Source organism: Nomascus leucogenys, chromosome 10 (assembly GCF_006542625.1).
Source record: "Nomascus leucogenys isolate Asia chromosome 10, Asia_NLE_v1, whole genome shotgun sequence".
Lineage (NCBI taxonomy): Eukaryota > Metazoa > Chordata > Mammalia > Primates > Hylobatidae > Nomascus > Nomascus leucogenys.
This window is the reverse complement of record NC_044390.1, coordinates 86,600,471-86,625,837: the sequence shown is the minus strand read 5'-3', so window position 1 is coordinate 86,625,837 and position 25,367 is coordinate 86,600,471. Positions and strand designations below refer to the sequence as shown.

The 25,367-nt window shown below is 42.7% G+C and overlaps 1 protein-coding gene across 1 annotated transcript in view; it reads right to left on the bottom strand.

The window, feature by feature from the left end:
* The window catches only part of CCDC60 (coiled-coil domain containing 60), a 205,292-nt gene that overhangs the window by 88,683 nt on the left and 91,242 nt on the right, over positions 1-25,367 (bottom strand). Inside the window, exon 2 of the mRNA XM_030821941.1 lies at positions 23,889-23,968. Coding sequence (XP_030677801.1) covers positions 23,889-23,968 — 80 coding nt within the window. The remainder of the gene's footprint in view (positions 1-23,888; positions 23,969-25,367) is intronic.

Genomic DNA, 25,367 nt, shown 5'->3' with positions numbered 1-25,367 from the left:
TCTGTTATCTAGGAATGAATAACTATTACCACTACCATCTCCACCATCACCACCACTATCGCCATTTCCACCACCATCATCACAACTAGAATATGACTCATTATCGTGTGCCAGTAACTGTGAGAAAGCTTTTGCAGCTACTGATTTCTTTAACTTCTGAAAACAATCCTTCAAGGCAACCCTCAATAGTGTTGCTAGCCTAATTTTATTGTGTGGAAACTGAAATGCCAAGAGGTTCAGTGACTTGATCAATGCAAAGATACCCCGTCTGGGTGGAGCGGAGTCTGGACTGGTTCTTGGGCCTAAGCCTGTCTCGCTCAGCCATTCTTCAAGACAATATTGTCTTAACTGAGTAGTTGTGAAAGACAAAAAATCAGAAAATAGATGCAAAAGCACTTTGGAAGGTCTTAAAACATGTCGTGCAAAGAGAAAGTATGATTCTAAATTGGATTTTAAAAACTGCTTTATAAAGAGGGAGGACTGGTTCTTTTCACCTAATCACATTATTACTAATTGTCACGGACACAATTAGAAAAGCAAGCCCTCTTATCAGTGTAGGATATGCCCATAGACGAGTAGGTGATAAGTGAAATTAAGATGCAAAAAAGCTATATCTCTATGCAAAGCAGCTTCAGAGTTTTGGCTAAATGAATCTCTAGAAATTAAATTCCCTGGAGGCAGACACCATATTATACTCATTCTTCCACCCCTCTCCTCATCCCTTTGGCACATCGTGGGGACCTAATGTTATTTTTGATCAAATGGCTAGTTGATTCAGTGAAGAAGAAAAGATGATGTTGGTAATTTGATCTCTTGGTGAGGGCCGGTTCTATTCTTATCTATCTCTAAACTTAGGGACCAACATTTTCAGGCAACATTTCTCATGATTCACAAATGTACTCTCAGTAAGTATTTATCTAATCTAAATCTCTTCACTGCTTGCCAATCCCATTTCCATGTGTTCTGCCTAATTTTGAATGCAATTCATTTAATTCCTTCCTTCCTGATATCTTTACTGGACACTGACTGTGTATAAGGTGCTGTGCCATGCTGAGGATACAAAAATTGAGAGGATTTGGACTTTGCGCCAAAGAATCTACATTCCAGATAGCATCTGAAGGCCAGAGACTTCCACTTCTGGTGTCCATGGCTTGGCATTAGGGATTATTGTTCTGATCTGAGTCAGAAGCTAGACTGAGCATTTTGGAGTGAAAAGACCCTTGGGGAAAGCCCCAAGTCCCCATTTTGCAGATGGGGAAACTGAGGCCCAGAGAGGTGACATATCACATGACAAATTACAGGCAGACCTAGGACAATAATGGTGCAGGGGTTGGGGTGGGGCTGGGTGGGGGTCTCTGGATTCGCAGTGCAAGGCACTTTGTTCTAAACCCCCTATCACCCTACACACCACTCAAGGAACTGAACAGCATCATATATTTAGCTGGGGCTTTGGAATTCAAAACTCTTGGCAGTGTAATGACCAAAATGTTTTTTGCTCTTCCACCTTGCACCAATTATCTCCCTAAAGGTGCAGATGTACATCTGGTGAAAAAATGCATCCCTGTTTTAAGTCCTTCAATGGTTCCCTTCCCTTTATGTTGGCTGGACCTTGCTTTGTTTCAGGAGTCTGCCCCCAGTGGGGCTGAGTAACAAAAGTTTTCAATTCAGGTTGCCTTGCTCGAAAATCAAGCTGTCATCATCTCTCCCCTGCATAAGGGCCATTCCCTCTTAATTGGTCCCCCTGCCTCAGACCTCTTTCTCCCAATGATGCTTCCCTATATAGTACACACGCTTTCCAGACTCTGCAGTCCAGCCTGCAGGGCTCTGTGAGAGCTGGATTTGTCTTCTCTCTCTCTCTCTCTTTTTTTTTTTTTTTTTTGAGATGGAGTCTTGCTCTGTTGCCAGGCTGGAGTGCAGTAGCGTAATCTCAGCTCACTGCAACCTCTGCCTCCCAGGTTCAAGTGATTCTTCTGCTTCAGCCTCCCGAGTAGCTGGGACTACAGGCACGCACCACCAAGCCTAGCTAATTTTTGTATTTTTAGTAGAGATGGGGTTTCACCATGTTGTCCAAGATGGTCTCCATCTCTTGACCTTGTGATCCGCCCGCCTTGGCCTCCCAAAGTGCTGGGATTACAGGTGTGAGCCACCGCGCCTGGCCTCTCATCTCTTTAACCTCTTGATGCTCTAGCAGTACCAGATAGTCTGCTGCACAGTCATGCTCTTCTTCATCTCAGTGCCTTTGCTTGTCCTGCCTAGAATGCTCTGCTCTTCTCCACCTGGCAAACCTCTACTCATCCTTTATTTTTAATTTTTTTTAAAAATTTTAATGGATTTAGGGGGTAGAAGTGTCATTTGGTTACATGGGTGTATTGCATATATATCCATGAAGTCTGGGCTTTTAATGTAGCCATCACTGAATAGTGCACATTGTACCCAGTAATTGCTCATCCCTAGCCCTCCTCCCTCCCTCCCACCCTTCCTGGTCTCCAATGCCCATTATTCTGCTCTCTATGTACATGTGTGCACATTATTTAGCTTAATATAAATAAGAACATGCAATAATTCACTTTCTGTTTCTGAGTTATTTCACTTAAGATGATGGCCTCCAGTTCCATTCATGTTGCTGCAAAAGACGTGATTCCATTCTTTTTTATGGCTAAGTAGTATACCACATTTTCTTGGCCCAATCATCTGTTGATGGACACTAGGTTGATTCCTTGACTTTGCTATTGGGAAGAGTGCTGCAATAAACATATGAGTGCAGGTATCTTTTTAAAATAATGATTTATTTTTCTTTGGGTGTATACCCAGTAGTGGGATTGCTGGATTGAACGGTAGATCTATTTTTAGTTCTTCCCAATTCATCCTTTAGAACTTGATTAGGTATGAGGCTTACTCGCCCGCCCCTGCCACCAGAAGTTACTTCTGCTTTTCCCGGACTAGGTTAGACACCCCTGGTCTCTCCCATGAACCTGCTGATTGACCTGTCTGGCCATGCACTCTCCCCTCCCGCACCCACCACTAGACTGACCTCCTTAAATGCAGGGCAATTTCTCAGTCTTTCCTGTGTCCTCAGACCCTGGCACAGTGAATAGCACATAGAGACTACTTAAAGAATATCTATTGCATGAATAACTAAACCATTTGAAATTCTTGAATTTAATGCTAATTAAATACATGCCTGTTTTTTGCCATGTAATAATGGCACCTTCTTACACTGATGTGGTATATTCGCATTTTCTTTGGATGGAGCAGGTTATAGAACTGTATGTGCAGAAGCTGAATGATCCAAACAGGATAGAGATAAATGGATGCCTTTGAAAGATATATATATTTTTTCCAACTGGGAACTAGAATATAGCTGTGTTCTGGAAGAAGTGATCAAATGAAACAAGCTCCCTACATGCCTCTCAGGGAAGTTATTTCTCTCATTTGTAATGCAGTCTCTGACCTACCTTATGCCACATGACTAGGAGTGGTGTTTAAACCCCCCAAAGGGAAGGCAGATCTGGCATTTAATATCAAGTTACACAAGTGTGCGCATGTTGTACTTTGATTGACGGTAGAATCTCATGGACTTGGCAAGCTTTTGTGACCTGTTCACATAGACACACACATACACATAGACCCTCAGGCCACACAGCATCCTGCCTGCTCCAAAAAAGTCACCCCATACCTTGGGAACACAGTGACAGCAACCTAAAATGGCCAGTGGATTAGAGGATGCTGACCAGGCTGCAATCCTCACCACCTGACTTCTATGTGGTTAAAAGGTGCCTTGGCTCAGGGCTTCTGTTTAATTAATGTGAGTCAGCGTTTGTGTAACGCTGTGTAAGAGGACTGCATTTCTTCTGGAAGAAGAGGGATAAAAACCTGCCAAGTGTCAACAAGCAGGTTGACACTTGCATCTATATGCATCCCAATTAGGGTGATTTCTGGAAGGCAGCAGAAGCCCACCACAGCTCTGGTTTCTAGGCAACTGCTATTAGGAGTTCTGAACCTCACTGGAAAGAGAATATTGCCAAATCTCAGTCTGCCTTGTTAAGGAACCTAATGCGCCTCTTCCTGTCCCCCTCCTCTCCCCACCCCCATTCTTGTCTATTTACCCCATCATATTTAGAAGCAAATTACGTCTTGGAGGGGTGTAGAAGAAGCTAAATATCTTCGAGCGCAAAAGCCCTGGGGAAGGCTCAGGCTTGGAAAATCATGCTTTCGGTAGTTATTGTTTCTAGATCACTCTCTGTGTGTCAGGCAAGTCCCTGAAGCCTCACATCATTTCATTCCTACAAGAGCCCTACAGCTAGGTACTATCATTTCAAAGATGGAGAAACTGAGGCTCACGGATCGAAGCCACTTGCCCAAAGTCACACTATGAGAAGGTGGCAATGCCAGGATTTGGATTCTGGTCTGTCTGAATCCTGGAGTCATCGCCTCTTTAAAATAAATTTGTTTATATTTAAGATATGCTACTTGATGATTTCATATATGTATACATTGTGAAATTATCACCACAATCAAGATAATTAATATATCCATCACCTCTCATTGTTACCTTTTTTTGGTGATAAGAGCACATAGGATCTACCTGCTAAGCAAATGTCAAGTATACAGTAGAGTATTGTTACTATAGGCACCATGCTGTATATTAGAGCCCCAGAACTTATTCATCTTGCATAAGTGAAAATGTGTACCCTTGACAAACATGTCCCCATTCCACTTCATCCCTCCCCCGCCCCACCCCTGGCAACAATTCTTATACTCTCTGTCTCGATGAGTTTGCCTGTTTGCCTCTATTAGACTCAGTGGCCACTTTCTTTTCTTTCTTTCTTTTTTCTTTTTTTTTTGAGATGGAGTTTCACTCTTGTTGCCCAGGCTGGAGTGCAATGGCATGATCTCGGCTCACTGCAACCTCCGCCTCCCGGGTTCAAGCAATTCTCAGGAGCCAGTTTCTTAGCCACTGTGCCTTCCTGCCACCTGTCAGCACCCAGGCAGCTACCCTACCTGAGAAAACAGAAGCAAAGTATTGTGCATAGCGGTGGTTCAGCAGTCAGTTTTCAGTTCTGAGATAAACCGATTCAGTATGTTTTTTTCGAGAATGCAAACTCCACCCTGCCATCCCTGTTATTACCTATTGTGCTTAATGACTAAATGGAATGGGAGGGATTGCTTTTATGGACCTGCCATTGTGGATATAGAAAAATGCATCAGCAGGGAGAGAGGCTTTTTCCAGGGCACACCAACAATTTCTAAATCACCCCCTGGTTTGTAATTTCAGGACAAACAACAGACAATGGAATAAGGCACAAGACCACCAGCCTGTGATGGTTCGATCAGTGTCCTTCTGCCTGATTGATGGCAGGGACTGCTCGCTGGAGACCCACAACTCCTTAGGAATTCGCAATGGCTCCTTCACTAAGCATCAGTACAAGGGGAAGTGGGAGGGGTCTGAGGTGCAATGCAGTTGTGAGGAGGTGTTGTTGAGTTTACAACTTGAGTCTTGCCTGTCACTGTGCAAAGAGGGCTTTTGATTGCCTCCTGGACATGGGGTGGTTACCTGAAACTCGTCCTCGCTGCGATATATTCAGAGGGATCCCAGCAGATGTAAAACCTCCTTCCAGGACCACGGGCCAGCTCTCTCCCCTTCTTCCAGAGTTTGTTGAGCTGTGTCAGTATGAAAGCTATTCCCTTAACTGCCTGATCCCCAGGATTGAGCTATCGTCTCTCATCTTCTTCTCACGTTTGAGATGACCTTACATCAATCCTAGCCCAGTGCCTGACTCACAGCAGGAGCTTAGTAGAAGGCACCCAGCCTTCCAGGTCCTTGCCTGTGATCATGTGCAGATTGCTTTCTCTGTCTGTGATATCTCCCCCAACTCCCTGTGACTTTTTAAAAATCTGATTATTACCTATTATCTTTTCTAGACCAAAAATATCCAAAGGGTACAAATTAAAAAAAAAAAAAACTTACAGGGGCCATGCAGGTAAAAGGCAAATGAGCCCAAACACACACATCCACCCAGGCACACACAGCTTTTAAAGCTGTATCTAGTGAACCATCATAGACACTCTGACTCATAATTTGGCCTGTGATTCATTCTCTCTGTCTCCCACCTTCCCTCTCCCTTTTTTTCTTCCTGTATCCTTCCTCCCACATCCTTCTGTGACCCCCCCAACCCAGCTCTTTAAGCTTTTATTTTTATCTTTGTATAACTACCAATAAAGGGCTGTTCAGTTGTACGGCCCCAGAGGCACCATTGACATTGAACTCTACAAATTGTGGCGACATTCACCCTTGAGTTTATATTGTGAATGACGCCCCCTGGAATTGTGCAAAAGGGCAGTCCTGCCCTGAACGTATACTGCTCCCATCTCCACCCAATCCTTGTGCTTGTGTAATAGTAGACCTTCAGGAAAGGTTCATGAGATTTAGGAATTGCTTTTCAGTTAATGTGCATTTTGAGCTGTCTCAGAGCAAGGATGGAGATTCAGATTCCTGTTTTAACTAGTTGTTTAGATATGGCTTTATTTAATGGACTCCTACATAAGCTTTTATTTTTTTGACACTGTCTTGCAAAACAGTGCTCTATTTGGTTTCTTTAACTTTGCACCCATATTCTGCCAGGAAACACTATTTGTTTATTATTTTTAAATTTTTCCATAAGTTATTAGGGTACAGGTGGTATTTGGTTACATGAGTAAGTTCTTTAGTGGTGATTTGTGAGATTTTGGTGCATCCATCACCTGAGCAGTATACACTGCACCATATTTGTAGTCTTTTGTTCCTCACCCCTCTCTCCCCATCCCCCCAAGTCCCCAAAGTGCATTGTATCATTCTTATGCTTTTGTGTCCTCATAGCTTAGCTTGAGAACATACGATATTTGGTTTTCCATTTCCGAGTTACTCCGCTTAGAAGAATAGTCCCAAATCTCATCCAGGTTGCTGCAAATGCCACTAATTCATTCCTTTTTATGGCTGAGTAGTATTCCAGGAAACACTCTTTTGAAGCTAATCCAACCCTGAATAATTTCTAAAGCTTAACACATACTCATAGGTGCTGAAGGGTCAGGCCATTCACTTTTTAAAAATGGGACACAGAAGGCACGATGACACCAGAATTTCTTGACCCCCAAACTCTGTCTGCCTCAGATGCAACCTAAGGGAACTTGTTGAAGAATTGTTCTCAACACTTTGCAGGCTGTTTGATTTGGTTGTCCTGCATTTTTTTTTTTTTAGCTCAGGGCAGAAAAATGCTTCTCAGAGCATTCTTTTTTTTTTTTTTTTTTTGAGATGGAGTCTCGCTCTGTCACTCAGGCTGGAGTGCAGTGGTGTGATCTCGGCTCACTGCAACCTCTGCCTCCCGGGTTCAAGCGATTCTCCCACCTTAGCCTCCTGAGTAGCTGGGACTACAGGCATGTGCCACCATACCCGGCTAATTTTTGTATTTTTAGTAGAGACGGAGTTTCACCATGTTGACCAGGCTGGTCTCAAACTCCTGGACTCAAGTGATCCACCCGCCTCGGCCTCCCAAAGTGCTGAGATTAGAGGCGTGAGCCACCGCGCCTGGCCTCAGGGCATTCTTATTGACTTTGTTCTCATTTTCATGGGAAATTTGGGGAAGATAAAGTTCAGGTATATTTTTAAGGGCTCTTTCTATTCCAGTTGTATGGTAAAGTGCAGCTGTGGTGAGGTTGAGGGTATTTTCACTTTGGGGAAAAATTGCCTTCCACATCACTGTTCATCTATTAAAATGCTTTATGTACTATATCTGGGCACCTAATAGAAAAAAAAAGAGCCATTTTGCTCTTCCTGTAAGTTTTTCTGCAAGAAAGGGCCAGAAAATCTCTTTGGTTAGACATTAGAGCAACTTCCCTTAGATCGAGCAGGGATAAGGTATCCCAGGGCTCCTAAAGGTAGCCTCCCTTGTCCAGGTAGCCTGATTGTCTGGGGGAAGGTATTTAATCAAACGCTCTGGGTTCTGAGAGCCATGATGGTGTGGATCAGCGAGATGGCAGAGAAGAGTGGCCAGCGTGGTCTCTAAGACCTTGGAGGACCTGTTTTTTTTTTTTTTTTTTTTTTACAGCGCCACCTTGTGGCCGTGAGTAGCAATGGCAGTGGAGGACACAGCGCCAACTTTCTGTGGGACAAAAAAATTCAGCTCATTAGACAATTCAAGGGCAAGATGAGGCTCCTAGAGGGAGACTCTAGACTTACCATGAATAATTCACGCAATGGCCTATGGCTAACTGGAAAAATAAAAGAAGCGAGACTTGAATTTGTAGCTCAGTTCATGTTACAAAAGAAATGGCCCTTATGATGTTCTTACTTTTCTCCCAGTGACGAGACTATGAGAAAGGAAAGGAATTAACTCTTATCTAGCCTTTTCTCTACCCATTGATTCAAGCCATTGGCTCTACTTCCAATAAATAGTAATAAAAGGAACTCTGATAATGACAAGAGCCAACACATACTGTGACAACTCTATTCTAAACGCTTTCATTGTGTTAACTAACGTTATCCTGAAAATGATGTCTGAAAAGTATCTAGTTGTTTGTCTTTCAAGGCAAAGAACAAACTATAGAACCTTAAGTTTCTTAGCTGTATGCTTTCTGGCATCTGATTTTCCCATCAGACAGGAATGAGACAACTTTGGATCCCTGCACAGATAATAAGAAAATCTCACCTGCAGAGTGGACAGAGTCCTGATGGCATAGTTAAGCAGCTGGAATTGAGGGGTAAACACCAGCTTTCAGAGATATTGTCTGTTCTTGGTGTATATGTGTGTGTATGTGTGCCTGTGTGTAACACTTATGTCATCTATGTCCCAGGTATGTGCATCTTAACTCATTTAATTCACAACCCTCTGAGGCAGCCTTTATTATTATCCCCATTTCATAGATGAAGGCAGTGAGACTTAGAGAGATTAGGTAACTCATCCATATTCAAAAAGCTAGTAGGTGGTACAGTCAGGATTCATGCTGGCTCCAAAAGCCATGATTTGTTCTATTGCCCGTGAATACATTAGATCAGGTAGGTGGTTGGGAAGCTGGTTTTAAAGACAGTTTTTGTTTTCATGCACTTTGGAATAGAGCCATGAGGAAATTAATATCTGTTGAAATATATTTGTAAGCAATAATTTGGGAACAACGGGTTTAAACTGCCTGCTATTTTATTATTGTTATTATCATGACTTTGAACTCTTGTAGGTTGTGGGATGGAAAAGTGACAGATGCGTCCCTTTCCCCACAGTGGGCTGCAAGGCCATTTCCCATCTAGCATCCCAGTTGTTACTCCTGAGAACTATACAGGTATTCTGAGGTTAGCTTGGTGAGCTTGTGAGATTTCTGGCTTTTTCATATAACTTTGTTTTATTTTACTTTTAAGCAAAATCGTGACTGCAAAATACCAGTTAATATGACAGAGAAGACCCAGACAAAGAAGTATTCAAAGGCTACAGTCTTTTCAGGAAAAATAGAAGTTTCCACCCGCATTGAAAAAGGCAAATAGATTGGAGACATTGGCAATTAGCTCAATGGAGTAAAAACCATCAGAACAATCATTAATGAAGGTGCTGGTATTAAAGAAAAGGCTGAGCCTGGGATGTTACTGAGTAGGACAAAGACTTTACGTAAAGAATCCTACAGGTAGAAAGTGATATTCCTGATGCACATTGGCACTGTCTGTGTGGCTCAGCTGGGCATTGCCAGTAAATTTAGGGGGAAGAGTTACTTTCATGAACACTGTCTCTTTTCATTTTGCTTTCCATAAACTGCTTATTTGCTGCTGATGACTACGCTAAAGTCAGAAGAGCGAAAAGTCACGTCTGAAGTACTTTCAATCTCTTTACACCGTATTTCTGGCTTTTCTTTCATTTCTTATCAGAAAAGTTTATTTTGTTTCAGGCATTTATGAAGTTGTCAGCAATGGAAGCACTGTAAATTTAGACAACTTCAGTTAAGTATTGAGAGTCTTAAAGCTGCATGCTTTAAAATTTAAACTGGTTAGATAAATAATGCTACATTCTTACAATGAAATAGAATGCATCCATGCAAAGATAGTTATTATGTTTGTGTGGATATTGGATAGTAAATAATTTTTTTAGATATAATAATGTTATTGTGGTGATAGTTTTAAACAGTCCTTATCTTCTCTAAATAGTTGTTTAAAATATTTACAGATAAAATGATATAATGCTTCAAAATAATGGGAGAGAGGATAATGCATAAATGAAATCAGATTGGCTATGATATGATTATTGATCTGAGCAATGGGTGCATAGGAGTTTGTTATATTATTCTTTTTCATAGAGATGTGGTTTCGCCATGTTGCCCAGGCTGGTCTCGAACTTCTGAGCTCAAGCAATCCACCTCCCTCTGCCTCTCAAGGTGCTGGGATTATAGGCATGAGCCACCGCACCTGGCCCATTTGTTATATTATTCTGTCTGCCTTCATAGATATTTGAACATTTTTATACTAAAAAATTGAAAGAAATGAAGTCACACATAGCTATACATTTATTGAGGTTGTGAAAGATGCTCATAATCTTTTGCTAAATAAAAAATCAAGTAGTCTATACGGAATGATTTTTTTTTCTGTAAAAAATACATGTGGATCCATGAATGCATAGAAAATTGTTGAAAGTTGAGATGCCAAAATAGGGGCTATTCCTGCATGGGGTAATTATGGATAGTTTTATTACTTATTCATACATAGTAATAGATATTTTCTAGCTTTTCTAGATTGTATTATTTGTACATTTTAAACGTTTAAAAAAAACTGGGCTTGGGAAACTGGCAGTATCTTCTAAAGCTGAGCATATGCAAACTCTATGAGCCAATTATTTCACTTTTAGGTATCTTCTGAAAAGAAGGATGTATATATATTCAGCAAAAAAAATGTATAAGAGTGTTCATAGCAGCTTTATTCATAATGGCTTTAAAGTGGAAAGGACCCAAATGTCCATCAATACTAGAGTGGATAAGTTGTGCTATCCTCATGCAATAAATACTACGCAGACACTGAGAGAGAACAGACTCCAAGTAATAGAGACAATATGGATAAATCTCAGAAAGACAATATTGAGTGAAAGAAACCAGGTACAATAAGAGTGCTAACTGAATAATTCCATTGATTTAAAGATCAAGACGAGAGGAACAAATCTAAATGTTAGAAGTCAGGAGAGTGATTTTCTTTGGCATGTTAGAGACTGGAAGGGGATGTGAGGAGGTTGCCTGGGAGGCCTTGGTAATGTTCCTTCTCCTGACGCTGATGTGGGTTACATCGGTGTGTTTGCTTCATGAAAATTTATTGGGCTGGGGCCGGGCGCGGTGGCTCACGCTTGTAATCCCAGCACTTTGGGAGGCCGAGGTGGGCGAATCACGAGGTCAGGAGATCGAGACCACGGTGAAACCCCGTCTCTACTAAAAATACAAAAAAATTAGCCGGGCGTGGTGGCGGGCGCCTGTAGTCCCAGCTACTCGGAGAGGCTGAGGCAGGAGAATGGCGTGAAGCCGGGAGGCGGAGCTTGCAGTGAGTCGAGATTGCGCCACTGAACTCCAGCCTGGGCGACAGAGCGAGACTCCGTCTCAAAAAAAAAAAAAAAAAAAAAGAAAATTTATTGGGCTGGATGCTGAATGATTTGTGTGCTTTCCTGCATTATGTTATATTTCAATTAAAAGTTCAAAAAAATTATAGAGCTTATTGCGTGTAGTGTCCACTCTAAGTGGTGAACTGGTGCTTTACTGTGCAAGCCTGTGGTTACATCCGTTAGTGTAATGGCTTGTTCAACAATCCCAACAGGAAGAGATTTAAAATTAAATATGGAAATCCTGGATGAACGGCTGCATTTGCACGGCCTCCGCTTATGAACATCCTGACTTGCCCCACCCCGTATCATGTTTGCTCTAGCTGTCCCTAAAACATGGACCTCCAAGTTTCGGAATATGGGGTATCTGGTGAATACACCGGATCTGGTGCTGAGCTCTGCCTGTAGCCCCACAGCTGGGGTCAGGGAGAAATTCATGAGATCATGATCATATTGTAAACTAGTTGCAGCCATTCAGGGAACATGAATGATGTAATACACGCAGCCGCCATTTACCAAGCGCTTACCGTGTGTCAGGCATTGTTCCAAGTGCTTTGCATGTATTAGTTTATTTAATCCTCATCACAGCCTTGGGAGAGAGAGTACTTTGCAATCTCCACTTTGGAGATCAGAGAAATTAGGCAGCATTTTCATCGCTGTGTCTCAGTGTGGTACACCTCTAAAGGGCAGTCCAGCTTCAGAGCTGCCCTTGGGATTGGCCAAGGTCTCTTTGGCTCCATCACAGTTCACCTTCTCCTTCTGCCCCACTCTGTATTCCCACTCCCTCACAGGTGTCGATCCTGAGACTATTTCCTGGTAAACCCCTGCACACAAACTTCCATCTCAGATGCTGTTTCCCTGGGAACCCATCCTACAACACATACTAAATGTCAATGGATTTTATATCCAGATTTTATTTTAATTTTACTTTAAGTTCTGGGATACATGTGCAGAACGTGCAGGTTTGTTACATAGGTATACATGTGCCATGGTGGTTTGCTGCACCTATCAACCCATCATCTAGGTTTTAAGTCCTGCATGCGTCAGGTATTTGTCCTAATACTCTCCATCCCCTGGCCCCCGACCATCCGACAGGCCCCGGTGTGTGATGTTCCCCTCCCTGTGTCCATGTGTTCTCATTGTTCAACTCCCACTTATGAGTGAGAACATGCGGTGTTTGGCTTTCTGTTCCTTGTTAGTTTGCTGACAATGATGGCTTCCAGCTTCATCCATGTCCCTGTAGTTATTTTTCCCTAATTGGGAGAATCATACAAGGTATCTAGTCAGCTATATGGCCAGAAATGGAGGTCATGCCTTCATGACCAGGGAATGCTGGACTACCTATATTTAAGTAGGCTTCTTTACTATTGGACTTTACTGAGCTTGAAAATATCACTGTGCATTAAGAGTCTCTGGGATGGGGGTGCAGTTCACAGCATTTCTTAAGCATCTGTGACTACAGAACACTTTTCTTCACAGTGCATTTTGTAGGATGGGTGCCCTGCTCAGTATACACTGGGAAACTTTGAGCAAGATGACCTGTTTGCTTATGGAGCTAAAATCTAATTGGTCTCTTTAAGTCGTTGGCTCTCTCTGTTCATGACTTGGGAGAACAGAGGCCAGCATTGTTGCAACAATATTGAAAATGATAGAAGAGGGATAATTGCCATTCGCTGTCAGCATTTTATCTCCTGACATTTCCTTTCTGACTGTAGCTGATCTGGACTCTCCCACTGGTGAATTAAGGATGTAAATGAATCAAATTCTGACCTGGGTACCCCCTTCTCCCCTCCAGGTCTAGGGGAGTTACATATAGTGTGGAGTCTACTTTGGATAACACACACTCTGTCTCTCTCACATGTGTGTGCATGCATGTGCACACACACACACGTTTGATCAACAGAATAAATTCACCTAAGGACCCATGTAGCTAAATGTTTCCTAGGGCAATGCAGGGACTGAGCTAACTCTTTCTTTTTTTGCCCAGAAGAGGGATGTATATACTGTTTGTGCTCTACAGAGTAAGATCTCATCCTGCATCTTCAATGATGAGGAGCATGTATTCTCATGGTCCAGGACCATGGAAGCCTAGAGAGCAGAAGATGCTGGAGTGATGTCCTCTAGTTAATTAAAGATAGGTGGGGCTACTGGGCTCTGAATTCCTTGGCCTCATCTCTGTTCTCCAGGCATTGTAGGATCTAAGAAAGGGAAGCAGAACAGGGGTTTTTATGTACATCATCTCATTCTGTCCTTATTCATACACAAAAATCCCTGTAGGAAGGCATAGTCCTATCCCAAGAGGAGAAACTAAGGCTCAGAGAGGTGAAATGACCAGCCCAAGGTCACCCAGCTGACAGGAGTCTGGTTGGGTCTCTCTGTCTGCATAGCTCATGTTCTTTGTTGCCACCCATGAATATTTTCAGATACTTTCAAGACGGCTGGCATAAAAAAGACAGTGACTTCCTTTTATTGGTCTAGTCATATATTCCTCATCCATATTGTTCTCAAGAGTCCCAACAGTAGTGTGGAATAGATCTTGTTATGTCTCTCTCCCATAACATAGATAAAGTAACTGAGGTCTAGAGAAGTGAATTCATTTGTGTACAGCCACCCAGCTAATAACTGGTAGAGTTAGGATTTGAACACACAGCTGACTCCAATGCCAGAAGACTTTTGACTATGCTCTGTGAGCCTGCCAAGCCTGGCTATAAAACTGAGCACATTTCTTGTCATCTGGAAAAGAATTTTGGAAAACAAAGTTTTGTGCAAAGCCCTGTGTAACAAAAGGTTCAGAAGTTCAAAATGTTTTTGATGGTTAAATTTTAAAGCATGGTCCTCTAGTTAAATTCTCCTTTACTGGGGTCTTCCAAGGCAGACTTTGACACAAAGAAAGGAATAAAAAAGATATTTATCCTCAGGAGAGAGTAGCATAAGAAAAGCGGAGAAAAAAACTCACCCTAAAACTATGGTTTACTACAGGTGTCAAAGATACATGAAGATACTAGAAACAGAGAAAAATGGGTAGGGCCTCTGGGTCACATCCAAGATGATAAAACCGCAATTAACTTGAGACAGGTCCCTCCAACCCATAGCAGCAACCTACCTGTGGTGTGTGCAGTTGTGTTTACCAGTTCTGGGCTAAGAACATGAGGTCAAGTGTTTGTCCTTATGGGACAAACTAGTGACTCGTTAATGGCCACTTGCTGTCTGCAGGGTGTGAGGGAGATGTGACTCAGGAGGATTAAGGTCTTCTTTGAATGATTCACAAGATACATTTCAGAAGCCTTAACCATGCCTGCTTCCAAGATATTGAACAACATACAAATCCATGATCTTAAACAATCCCGGGGCTTTGAGGCAAGGTCTCAAGTCTAGGAGAGGGAACGGTGGGAAGAACCAGGGTTGAACTTCTAAATGAAGTTCTAGGCTACTGGCTATGGATGTGGGGATCCTGAGTGTTGAATGATGAGATGCAGAAGCGACCGAGAGCAGTCAGTAAATGCCTGAGATCAACAATAATTTTTCCAACTACTTAAATTCACTTAAAGACAGCCTCATTCATAAAGGGATTTGGGTGAGGTCTGTTCCTCCTGCTGGTCCCTCATACTCCAAGCCTCAATTTGAGTTAATAAGATGCCATTATAGATATCAAAGTTTCCTTTTGAGATTTCTAATTTAGAGATGACAAACAAATTAAATCCCATGTAATCATTCTACTCCATGGTGGTAGCTGCCTGGAATGCTAGGCTGAGAAGGTTTTTAGGAAATCTGGGTTCCAATAAAAGAGTGCTGTGATCCATTAGTGATGTCTGCCCTGGGAACAGGAGAGAAAAGTGGGGTACATGTGCCACATAACTGTCATCGAACTTGCATTGTTTCAACGCAATTATTAGTTTTATCCCTTCTTATTTCAAAAAAAAGTTAGGAGAAGCTCACCCTACCTGCCAGCCAAGACACAAACCATATCTCAAAATGACCATGATTAACACCATTAAACACTATTAATGCAAAAAGAAGCCTGAGAAATAGGGCTGGTGGGAAGATAAAAGTGCCACATGTCCTCTTGATTTCTCTGCACTTTATGAACAAGGAAATAATTTTTGTTGGGCTTCTTGGTTGGCGAACTAGCCTACTGGAGAAGTGATTATTTTAAGAGTACATATTGGAGTCATAAGGGATATGAAAGGTCTCATGGAAATCCAAGATCAGAAATTCACAGAGAGAAGAACTGGAGATTTTCTATAGAAGATAGCTTCAGGGACCTGAGTAATGCAGTTAAAAGTATTGGCATCACTCAGCCGGGCACAGTGGCTCACGCCTGTAATCCCAGCACTCTGGGAGGCCAAGGCAGGCAGATCACCTGAGGTCAGGAGTTCAAGACCAGCCTGGCCTACATGGTGAAACCCTGTCTCTACTAAAAATATAAAAAATTAGCTGGGCAAGGTGGTGCACACCTGTAATCCCAGCTACTCGGGAGGCTGAGGCAGGAGAATCGCTTGAACCCGGGAGGCGGAGGTTGCAGTGAGCCAAGATCACGCCATTGCGCTCCAGCCTGGGCAACAAGAGAGAAATTCTGTCTCAAAAAAAAAAAAAAAAAAAAGTATTGGCATGACTCAAGGGGACTCGCTTGCTTCCCTTTGCTTGCTGTGTTCTCTAATTTCCTAGTTGGCTTCTTCTCCATCTTTCCTTAATTTAAAACATCTGCTCACCTATAGTCATTGTTCCCTGGAACCTCTGGCTCCAAACAGCTCGCCATGGACCCTCTGGCCTCCCTTTCTCTTAGTGTTTCAACCTCTGTGCCCACTGCTGTCTGCTTAAATGATGTGCTTTCCACTTTACATTCCCAAGAGTGAGACTCTGATTTGTACAGATTATCTAATGATGCTAGCTCATGTCTCCAAGGCCGTGCAGAATTAGCTGTATGATTGTGGTAGACTGAAAAAATGGCCCCAAATCTCCATCATTTGTAGTGTGACTTTGCAGCTGTTCCCACTGAGAAGTAGAATCTATTTTTCCACCTTTAACTTGGTCTGGATTTGTGACTTGCTTTGGCCACAAGAATATGGCAGAAGTGATGTTTTGCCAGTTCCTAACTTAAAGCTCAAGAGGTCTCACATACTTTCATTCTTTCTTAGGACTACAAGTCCTAGCTGACCTACTTGAAAGCAAGAGACCATGTTGTTCTGCCCAAGACTATCCTAGACCTGCCTAGAGCCAGCTGACCTCCAAACATATGAGAGAATCCAGCCAAGATCAGCAAAACCATCTCCCTGACCCTCAGCTGATTACAGGTGCACAAGGGAGCCCATCTGAGGCTGGAGAACCTCCCAGTGGAACCATAGCCTCATAATCACTAATAAATGCTCATTGTTTTAAGTTACTGAGTTTTGGGGGTAGTTTGTTATGCAGCAATAGCTGACCGATACAATGACTTTGAGTAGATCTCTGAACTTCTCTGAATCTTAGTTTTCTCATTTGAGGAATTAATCAACAAGACTTTTCCTGCCTGCCTCAGGGAAGATTGTAAGATGCTATGTAAATATAAACTTCAGAATATTTACTTAGTGCCCACTCTATGCCAAGCACTGAGCTAGACCCTGGGGATTTGCAAGACAGGTTAATTCTTTTGTAGGGCAACATTACTACCTCCTCCTTCCAGCCATAGACCAGTCATCGATAAGTCAAAGTGGACACTCCTGTTTGAATGGCAATGGAAAAGGGAGAAGTTATCAGGCTCACCTGGAAGGCCTAAAGCAATGGGCTAGCTATCTTATCTCTTGATTAACCCACAAATTAATTTATAAGCCCCCTCACTTATTCACTTTCCCTAAGTTAATAAGCCTTCCCCCTTATTTCAACTGATAAATTCTAGAGATGGACAAGATAATTAGTTCATCCCATCAATAAACACTTTCTTGGGACCATGACAGTGGACATGACATGGTGCCTACTGTGAGATCACTCACATGCTAGTGTGAGAGATGGAAACAGGTCATCGTAGAATGTGAATGCACAATGCAGCATTTTCCTTAGGCTCCCACATCCAATCCATTAGCCAGTCCTGTGGCTCTACCTCCAAAGGAATCCTGAATCCATCCACTTCTTCCCAGTTCACTGCCATTTCCCTTACTGAAGCCATTGTCATCTTTCACCATAGCCTCTATGCAGTGGATGGGATGCTCTTTTAAAAAATCAGATTATATCCATCTCTTGCTCAGAATGCTCCTATGGTTCTTGTGGCACTTAGACTAAAACCCATACTTTTCATCGCAGCCTACAAGGCAGTGTGTGGGCCAGCCCTTACCCAGCTCTTCAATTTTATCTCTTGTCTCTCTTATCCTCTCTCACTCTGCTCTGGCCACCCAGCTCACCTCAGTTCTTACAGCATTTCCAGCTTGTTCTGACATTGGTACCCATTCTTTTGTTGTTCTCTGAAATACACCACCTTTCACCCTGCTATGTCTTTATTGGGATGGTTCTTTCTCACCATTCAGGTATTGGACCCAGGGTTCCCTTTATAAACAACTCTTCTCTGATGGCTGTAGCTAAAGCAGCAGCTTCTTCATCACCACTATTTATATATCACCCGGTTTTAGATCCCCACCTTTAAATTCTGCTTGTTTACTTGTTAATTTGATTGTTGTTTTTACCTCATTATAATGCAAGTCATCATCTCTTATTCATCAAAGACAGGAGTCCTGTCTGTTTTGTTCATCTCCAATATATACAGCAATGCCTGGTGTACACCTGATGATACCTCATACTCAAAAAATATTTGTCGAAAAAAAATGAGTACAGAGGGCTAAAGAAGTACCAAGAAGAAGTGCCTAACCCAATTAAAAAAAAAAAAAGAATAGCTTCTTTCTCTGCCCCAAATTCCACCTTTGTTATTTCTAATTACTTTGCTTCAGCTGTCTACCAAACGCAGCTGGAAAGCAAAGTCTCAGACCTCGTAAACATGTGCATCACCTGGACTCTGCTGGGGGTAGGGGAGAGTGGATAATTCATCATTGTTTATTTGCAATTGCCTGGACCTAACTAAACTTTGCCAAGGGTTAATCACGGCTTCATGTTTAACATTGCAGTTGTTTTCATTGCAGAGATGTTTATTTTCCTGAAAACATTCACAATAAAAAGCGCTGGCACCTTTGCAGGAAGGTATGTTATCTCACTTCAAAGAGTCAACCAAGAACTGGGCACATGCAAAGAGACCCTGATTGTCAACTTCCGCTAGAAATTCAGCAAGTTTGTGCGTAGGGTGCTGCTTAGTGCCACTGAACATCTGACGGAACAGGCGAGGAGGAAAGCAGTTAGAATCATATTCTTTTTAGCATCAGGTTAAATTGGCCATGAAACCAGGGATGGTGCCATTGAATTACAAGAGGGCTAAAATATTACATAAAAATCCAGGAGACAGTAAAGTAGTTTGGCTCAAGGTGGGCTAGTCTCTAACAAGAGGGGAAACAAAGTTAAGAAACAATGGATGGAAAAGTCAACATCATCTTTGTTAACAATTCGCCTCATTTAATACTGGGATATAGCGTCAGGGAGTTTGCGCCACTTGGAGAGATGACTTCCTTTGGAAAACACGGTATTTCCTTCTGAAGGGGAATCCTGATTCCTTCCTTAATGTTGCTGGGATCCAGAAGGGTAGCCAGATGGAACATCTCATTGTCGTTTCCTTCTTGCTTGCTTGGGGCTCTTCTCTCTGGCCTTTTCCCCATTCTCCTTTGTGTCCAGCAGTGGGACAGGCTAAGCATGTCCGAGGAGAACGTGAAACTCAGCTTTAACGTTTAATGCATCTGTTGGGAGTGACAGACTCAGCTGGCCAACTGAAGAGTGGCAGAACAACTGTTGCCTGTATCACCTTTCATTAATAATTAATCCCCTCTATTCTACGAGTTAGTGGGAGGTGGAATCTTTGTCGTTCTTGGGGCACGTCCCCCGTGGTGTGCTGGTGAATGTTTAACAACCGGCTCTCTGTCGGGGGACGTGAGCCCTGATTTCTAGTGTTTGCTGATTTCCACGGTGCAAATATTGTCACCATGGTGCAGATATTCCCACCAGTTGCTTTCGAGCTACCAAAGTGGTGACGTCAGTGAACACAGAGCTGGGAAAAGATTTGTCGTAGCACTCCTTATATACTATTTCCACCACGTAGATACTACAACCATTGCTAGCCTCTAGAGCATAGATATTAGCAAACTGTATAAAACAATTAGGAAGGGATGAGTCCTAAGTATTTATTACCTGTGCTTTAATAGAACTTATTTAATTGTATTTAATTATAAATTCATGTAATTAATTTTCTAATAATAGCTGTGTTTAACGATCAGTTTGCAATTATAGATATACATTTATATAATTAATCTTTAACAATAGCTGTGTTTAATAATTGGTCCAATAATTTTCCACTGAAAATTTAGCAGTGGGCTCTAGTTACAAGCTGGCACACCACTACTTTGTCGCCCTCCTTAGCTGAGCCAAGTCTAGGTCAAGGCATCTATTGGCGTCTATTTCATCAACAGCCATTTGTCTACAGTGTACAGATTCTTGTGGAGACCCTCATTCCTCAGGCTCTAGAGATTCTGATATGTCTTTGCATCTGGGGCTCTTGGTTGGCCTCATCTACCTGGAGGCTGATAATATTCAGCTAGTGAGAACTAACGTGGTCATAATGGTTGGGTATGGCCAGTGTCTGTTATGACTGATTGGTGCCCATGAAATTCTGTATTTGGAACCTCTCTTCTGATCCAACGTCCCTGCTGCACCGTTCCTTGTGAAGCCTGGAACATCCTCCGGGCAAAGCTGTGGAACAGAGTGCAATTCCCTTTTGGGAGGCTCATCCCCCGCCATGCCATCTTATTTCTCAGCTGCCTGCCACAGCTGCTGTCCCTACTCAGATGGCTCTTGGCTTCTTGATCCTACGTGTCACCAGTCCCTGGGGCTCCAAGTTTCCCAAGGCATCAGCCTCAAAAGCCCTCTAACTTGGGTTCAAACACTGTAGATGAAACTGTCATTACAAAATTGTAACAGACAATGAAAGATATCTGACTTAACAAACTCCATCTTGCTTCTAACCTCCAAGCTGTCCTTGTTCATTCCTGGGCATAAGCTGAACTAACTTTGGAGGAACTTCATTTATGGTTTAAAAACAAAGGGCCGGGCATGGTGGCTTACACCTGTAATCCCAGCACTTTGGGAGGCTGAAGCGGGCGGATCATGAGGTCAGGAGATCGAGATCATCCTGGCTAACACGGTGAAACCCCGTCTCTGCGAAAAATACAAAAAAATCAGCCAGGCATGGTGGTGGTCGCCTGCAGTCCCAGCTACTCAGCAGGCTGAGGCAGGAGAATGGCATGAACCCGGGAGGCGGAGGTTGCAGTGAGCTGAGACTGCCACTGCACTCCAGCCTGGGCGACAGAGCGAGACTCTGTCTCAAAACAAAAAAACAAAACAAAAAAAAACTAAAACAAACAAAAAACACATAGAAAAACAAAAAACGATGATGATAACAGCCCTCTCTCAAAACAAACCTCCTTTTTGCCTGGGGACTAGATTGCCTTTGTAGGACTAAAAAATTAGCCAGAAGATTAGAAATTATGGTTTAGGAGTCATGCAGTTGGAGACTACAAGATTCTGACCCTCCCTAAACTGCTCCTAGGATCAGTGCTTGAGATATTTTTCAGACCCTGTACTTGATGGATCAGCTGGCACTGTGCAGATGGATAAACTGGCTCATCTAATCTTGTGGTCCCCACCCAAGAACTGACTCAGCACAAGAGAATAGCTTCAGTTCCCTATGACTTCATCTCTAACCCAGCCAATCAGCACTCCTGACTCACTGGCCTTCCTCCACCCTCCAAATTATCTGACTCCCTTATGCTCGGGGATACTGATTTTAGTAATAATAAAACTTTAATCTCTCACACAGCCGGCTCTGTGTGAATTACTCTTTCTCTATTGCAATTCCCCTGTCTGGATAAATTGGCTCTGTCTAGGCAGCAGGCAAGGTGAACCCACTGGGCAGTTACAAATTCGGGTAAGGTGAATCCACTGGGCAGTTACAGAGAGGCCAGTATTGTCTGAAACTAACAGAGGATCCTTGTGGCTCTAAGCCCTTAATTTGGAGATCCAAGTTCAAATGCTGCCTTTGAGCTCACCTTTGCAAAGGAATATGAGACTGAGCCCCCGCTGGCCTCTTTGAGCTGGATCATTCTCTGCAAGAACATCTCAGCATTGACTATTCTGTATTGACTCTTATGTATTAGTCTGCTGGAGCCACCCTAACAGAATACCACACCCTGAGCAGCTTAAACAACAGATGTTTATTTTCTCACAGTTCTAGAGGCTGGAAGCTGAAGGTGCAGGTGCCAGCAGGGTCGGTTTCTCCTGAGGTCTCTCTCCTAGGCTTGCAGATGGCTGCATTCCTGCTATGTCCTCATGTGACTTTTTTTTTTTTTTGGAGACAGAGTCTTGCTCTGTTGCCCAGGCTGGAGTGCAGTGGCATGATCTCGGCTCAAAGCAAGCTCTGCCTCCCAGGTTCACGCCATTCTCCTGCCTCAGCCTCCCGAGTAGCTGGGACTACAGGCGCCCGCCACGATGCCTGGCTAATGTTTTTATATTTTTAGTAGAGACAGGGCTGCACCATGTTAGCCAGGATGGTCTCGATCTCCTGACCTCATGATCCGCCCGCCTCGGCCTCCCAAAGTGCTGCGATTACAGGCGTGAGCCACCGCGCCTGGCCTCGTGACCTTTTCTCTGTGTGCTTATGCCTGATGTCGCTTCCTCTTTCACCAATCACATTGGATTAAGGTTCCACCCTTTGACTTCCTTTAGCCTTACTTGTTTCTTTAACGGTTGTATCTCCAAAAAAATTACACTGGGGCTTAGGATTTCAACATATTAAAGTGTGTGTGTGTGTGTGTGTGTGTGTGGCAGGGCTACAATTTAGTCCATGACAATTACTGGGCACTTGAAATGTTACTGGTCCAAATTGACATGTGTTCTAAGTATGAAATACATCCCAGATCTTTCATCATTCATTATTTTTCATCCCTTCATTACTTTTCATATGTATTAAAAAACATAATGAAAAGCATCTCATCAATCTATTTTTAATACTGATTACATGTTGAATGATAATATTTTGGAGGTACTGAGTTAAAAATATTATTAGAATTACTTCCACCTGTTTCTATTTACTTTTTCTAGTGTGGCTACTCAGAAGCTTAAAATTACACACAAGGCTCAAATTATATTTCACTAGACAGTGTCTAGAGACCCTCCGATAGCCGACACAGCCACCCCCTGCAGTCAGTGGGGCCCTCTCTTCACCTCTCCCCTATGCCCTTTAACTCCTTTCCCTTCCTTCACCTTCCAGGAGTCCTCCTGGGCTCACTCATCAGTTCATGAAGTTGTGCTGCTGGACGGGGCAGGGTGGAGATTCTGGTAGCGGTAGAGAAGGGTGGCTTTCAGAAGATGGAGGTGAAGGGAGAAGGTGTCTCACTTTGCCTCTCACTGCATCTGGCTCAGAGTGGAGATGTCTAAGATCAATAGAACTTCCCCGCTGCCTAGATTACCCCTCTCAGCACACGTCTTATGTATTTTGTGCTAAAAGAGTCTTCATCTCTTACTCCGTCTTGAGTTGCTTTACCAAAAGTCTCATTTTAGGATCCTACCTTGGGATGTTCCAGGTCTCAGGAAACAGTTAAGGGGTAAGGGAAAAAAATTCCATCTCAATCATCAGGGAGGGAAGGAATGGGGAGTGAGGAGAGGAAAGATAGGAACAGCCCTGTATTCAAGGCCATATGAGGGACACTTTATCTGCTTTATTTCCCTCGGTTCTTCTAACAACCTTCTATTATTCTCATTTTACAGATAGGGAAAAAAGAGTCCCAGAGAGTTTAAATAACTCCTCCAGCATCCCAGCTAGCAGGTAACGGGACCAGAATTTGAGAACGACTCTGACTCCACGGTATCGTCATGTGTGTCTGGAGTAAAAAAGGGAAGGTTTTCTGGAGCATGGGGGAACTCTCTTGAGTTGGATTTAGGTCCAGGAAGAAAAGCAGAGGGAATTCTAGGCAGGCGGCTGGAGGCTTGCCTGGCATGGGTACTCCCTGGAAAGTCCAGCCGAGAAAGCAATCCTGCCCTCTGCTCCTCCCAGGGTTACCCTCCTGTAAGTCTTCTGCTCAGTGTTCAGAATTGGGGGATGCTGGGACTGGGCAAGGTCTTGTAGGCAACACCCCATAGCCTGCTCATGCCTGTTGGGTTGTCTATGGATCATTCCCTGCTGGGCTCACTCACCGGCTTCGTATAAGGTCCTTTTTGAGGTTTATTATTTCCTTGTCCATATACTTGATGCTCTTCATTGGCTTGTCTGGGACCTGATGAGACGACAAGGGGTGAAAATAAAAGGAGTGTTAATACAATGCTTCCAAATGGAGATAGGGATAGGAGGCTCATGGGTTTATCTGAGATGTATGGCTAGGTTTAAGGGGTCCTGGGCAGCACAGAGTCTACCTTGACATCAAAGAGGGGGCTGCTGTGTGACACAGTGAACATGGTAAGGGCTTTGGAGACAGGTGGACCTGAGCCCTGACCCTGGTTCTGTCTGGTGACCAGCTGTGTGACCTTGAACAAATTACTCAACCTCTCTGAAGAATTTAGTCTTCAATTTCTTCAGTAGAATGGGGAATAACTCCTACTCTGTTTTGAGGATTAAATTAATTGCTAAATTCCTCACCGATAGCAAGCATTAGGTAAATGGAAGCTACTACTATTAGCATTACACTTTAGAGCAAAAAATTAGGTATTAAAGATAATTATTATTGGTGGTTTTAGCAGCTGATTTGGAGAGCTGAATCTTGTCAATGTAAAGATGCAAATGTACTCTGCCTCTCTTCCTGCCCCCATAGCGGAGGTTTATGAATGAATTATCCAGATAATTGTTCGTGGGTTTTTCTTTCTCCCTATTAATTTGCCTTGTCTATACCTAGGGGAAACCTCGCATTACTCAGAAGTTGATACATGCTCAATATAAAGAAGAGGGATAAATTAACTATATTATATTTTTATTATTTTTTTATTTTTTTAGAGACAGGGTCACACTGTCACTGAGGCTGGAGTGCAGCCCACTGCAGCCTCGAGCTCCTCGGCCCAAGTGATCCTCTTGCTTCAGTCTCCCAAGTAAGGCTAGGATTACAGGTTCAAGCCATCATACTTGGCAAATTATATTTTAGTATAAAAGTCATTTTTCTCAATCCGCAGTTTGGAGAAACAATAATCAGAATATTACCTGGATTATCTTGTCTTGAAATTTTCCTGCACCTTAGGATTTTTTTTAAATAAAAAAATACTTAGAAATTATGAGAAAATGGGTGCTCTCAGATAAAGCTGGTAAATACTTTGTGCTGGCATTTCAGAAGGGCAATTCTCAATGCATACCAGATGCTTTAGAAATGAGCATGTCCTTAGATCCAACAACTCTGCTGTCAAGAATCCTAAGGAAATATCCTTTCATGGACATAGAGACTCATCAACAAAACTGTTCACCAGCATGCTGCTTGTAATAGCAAACTATTGGAAAACAACTTTACATCTCACACTAGAAGACAGGTTAAATAATTATGGTGCATCTACACAATGGAATACAATGCAGCAATTAAGTATAATGGCAACATAATGTAAGTATGTTTATTGATATATAAATATGTTTGATTTTTTTGAGTCAAAAGACATGTTACAAAGTAATATTTATAGCATGATTCTATTTTGGTTTTTGAA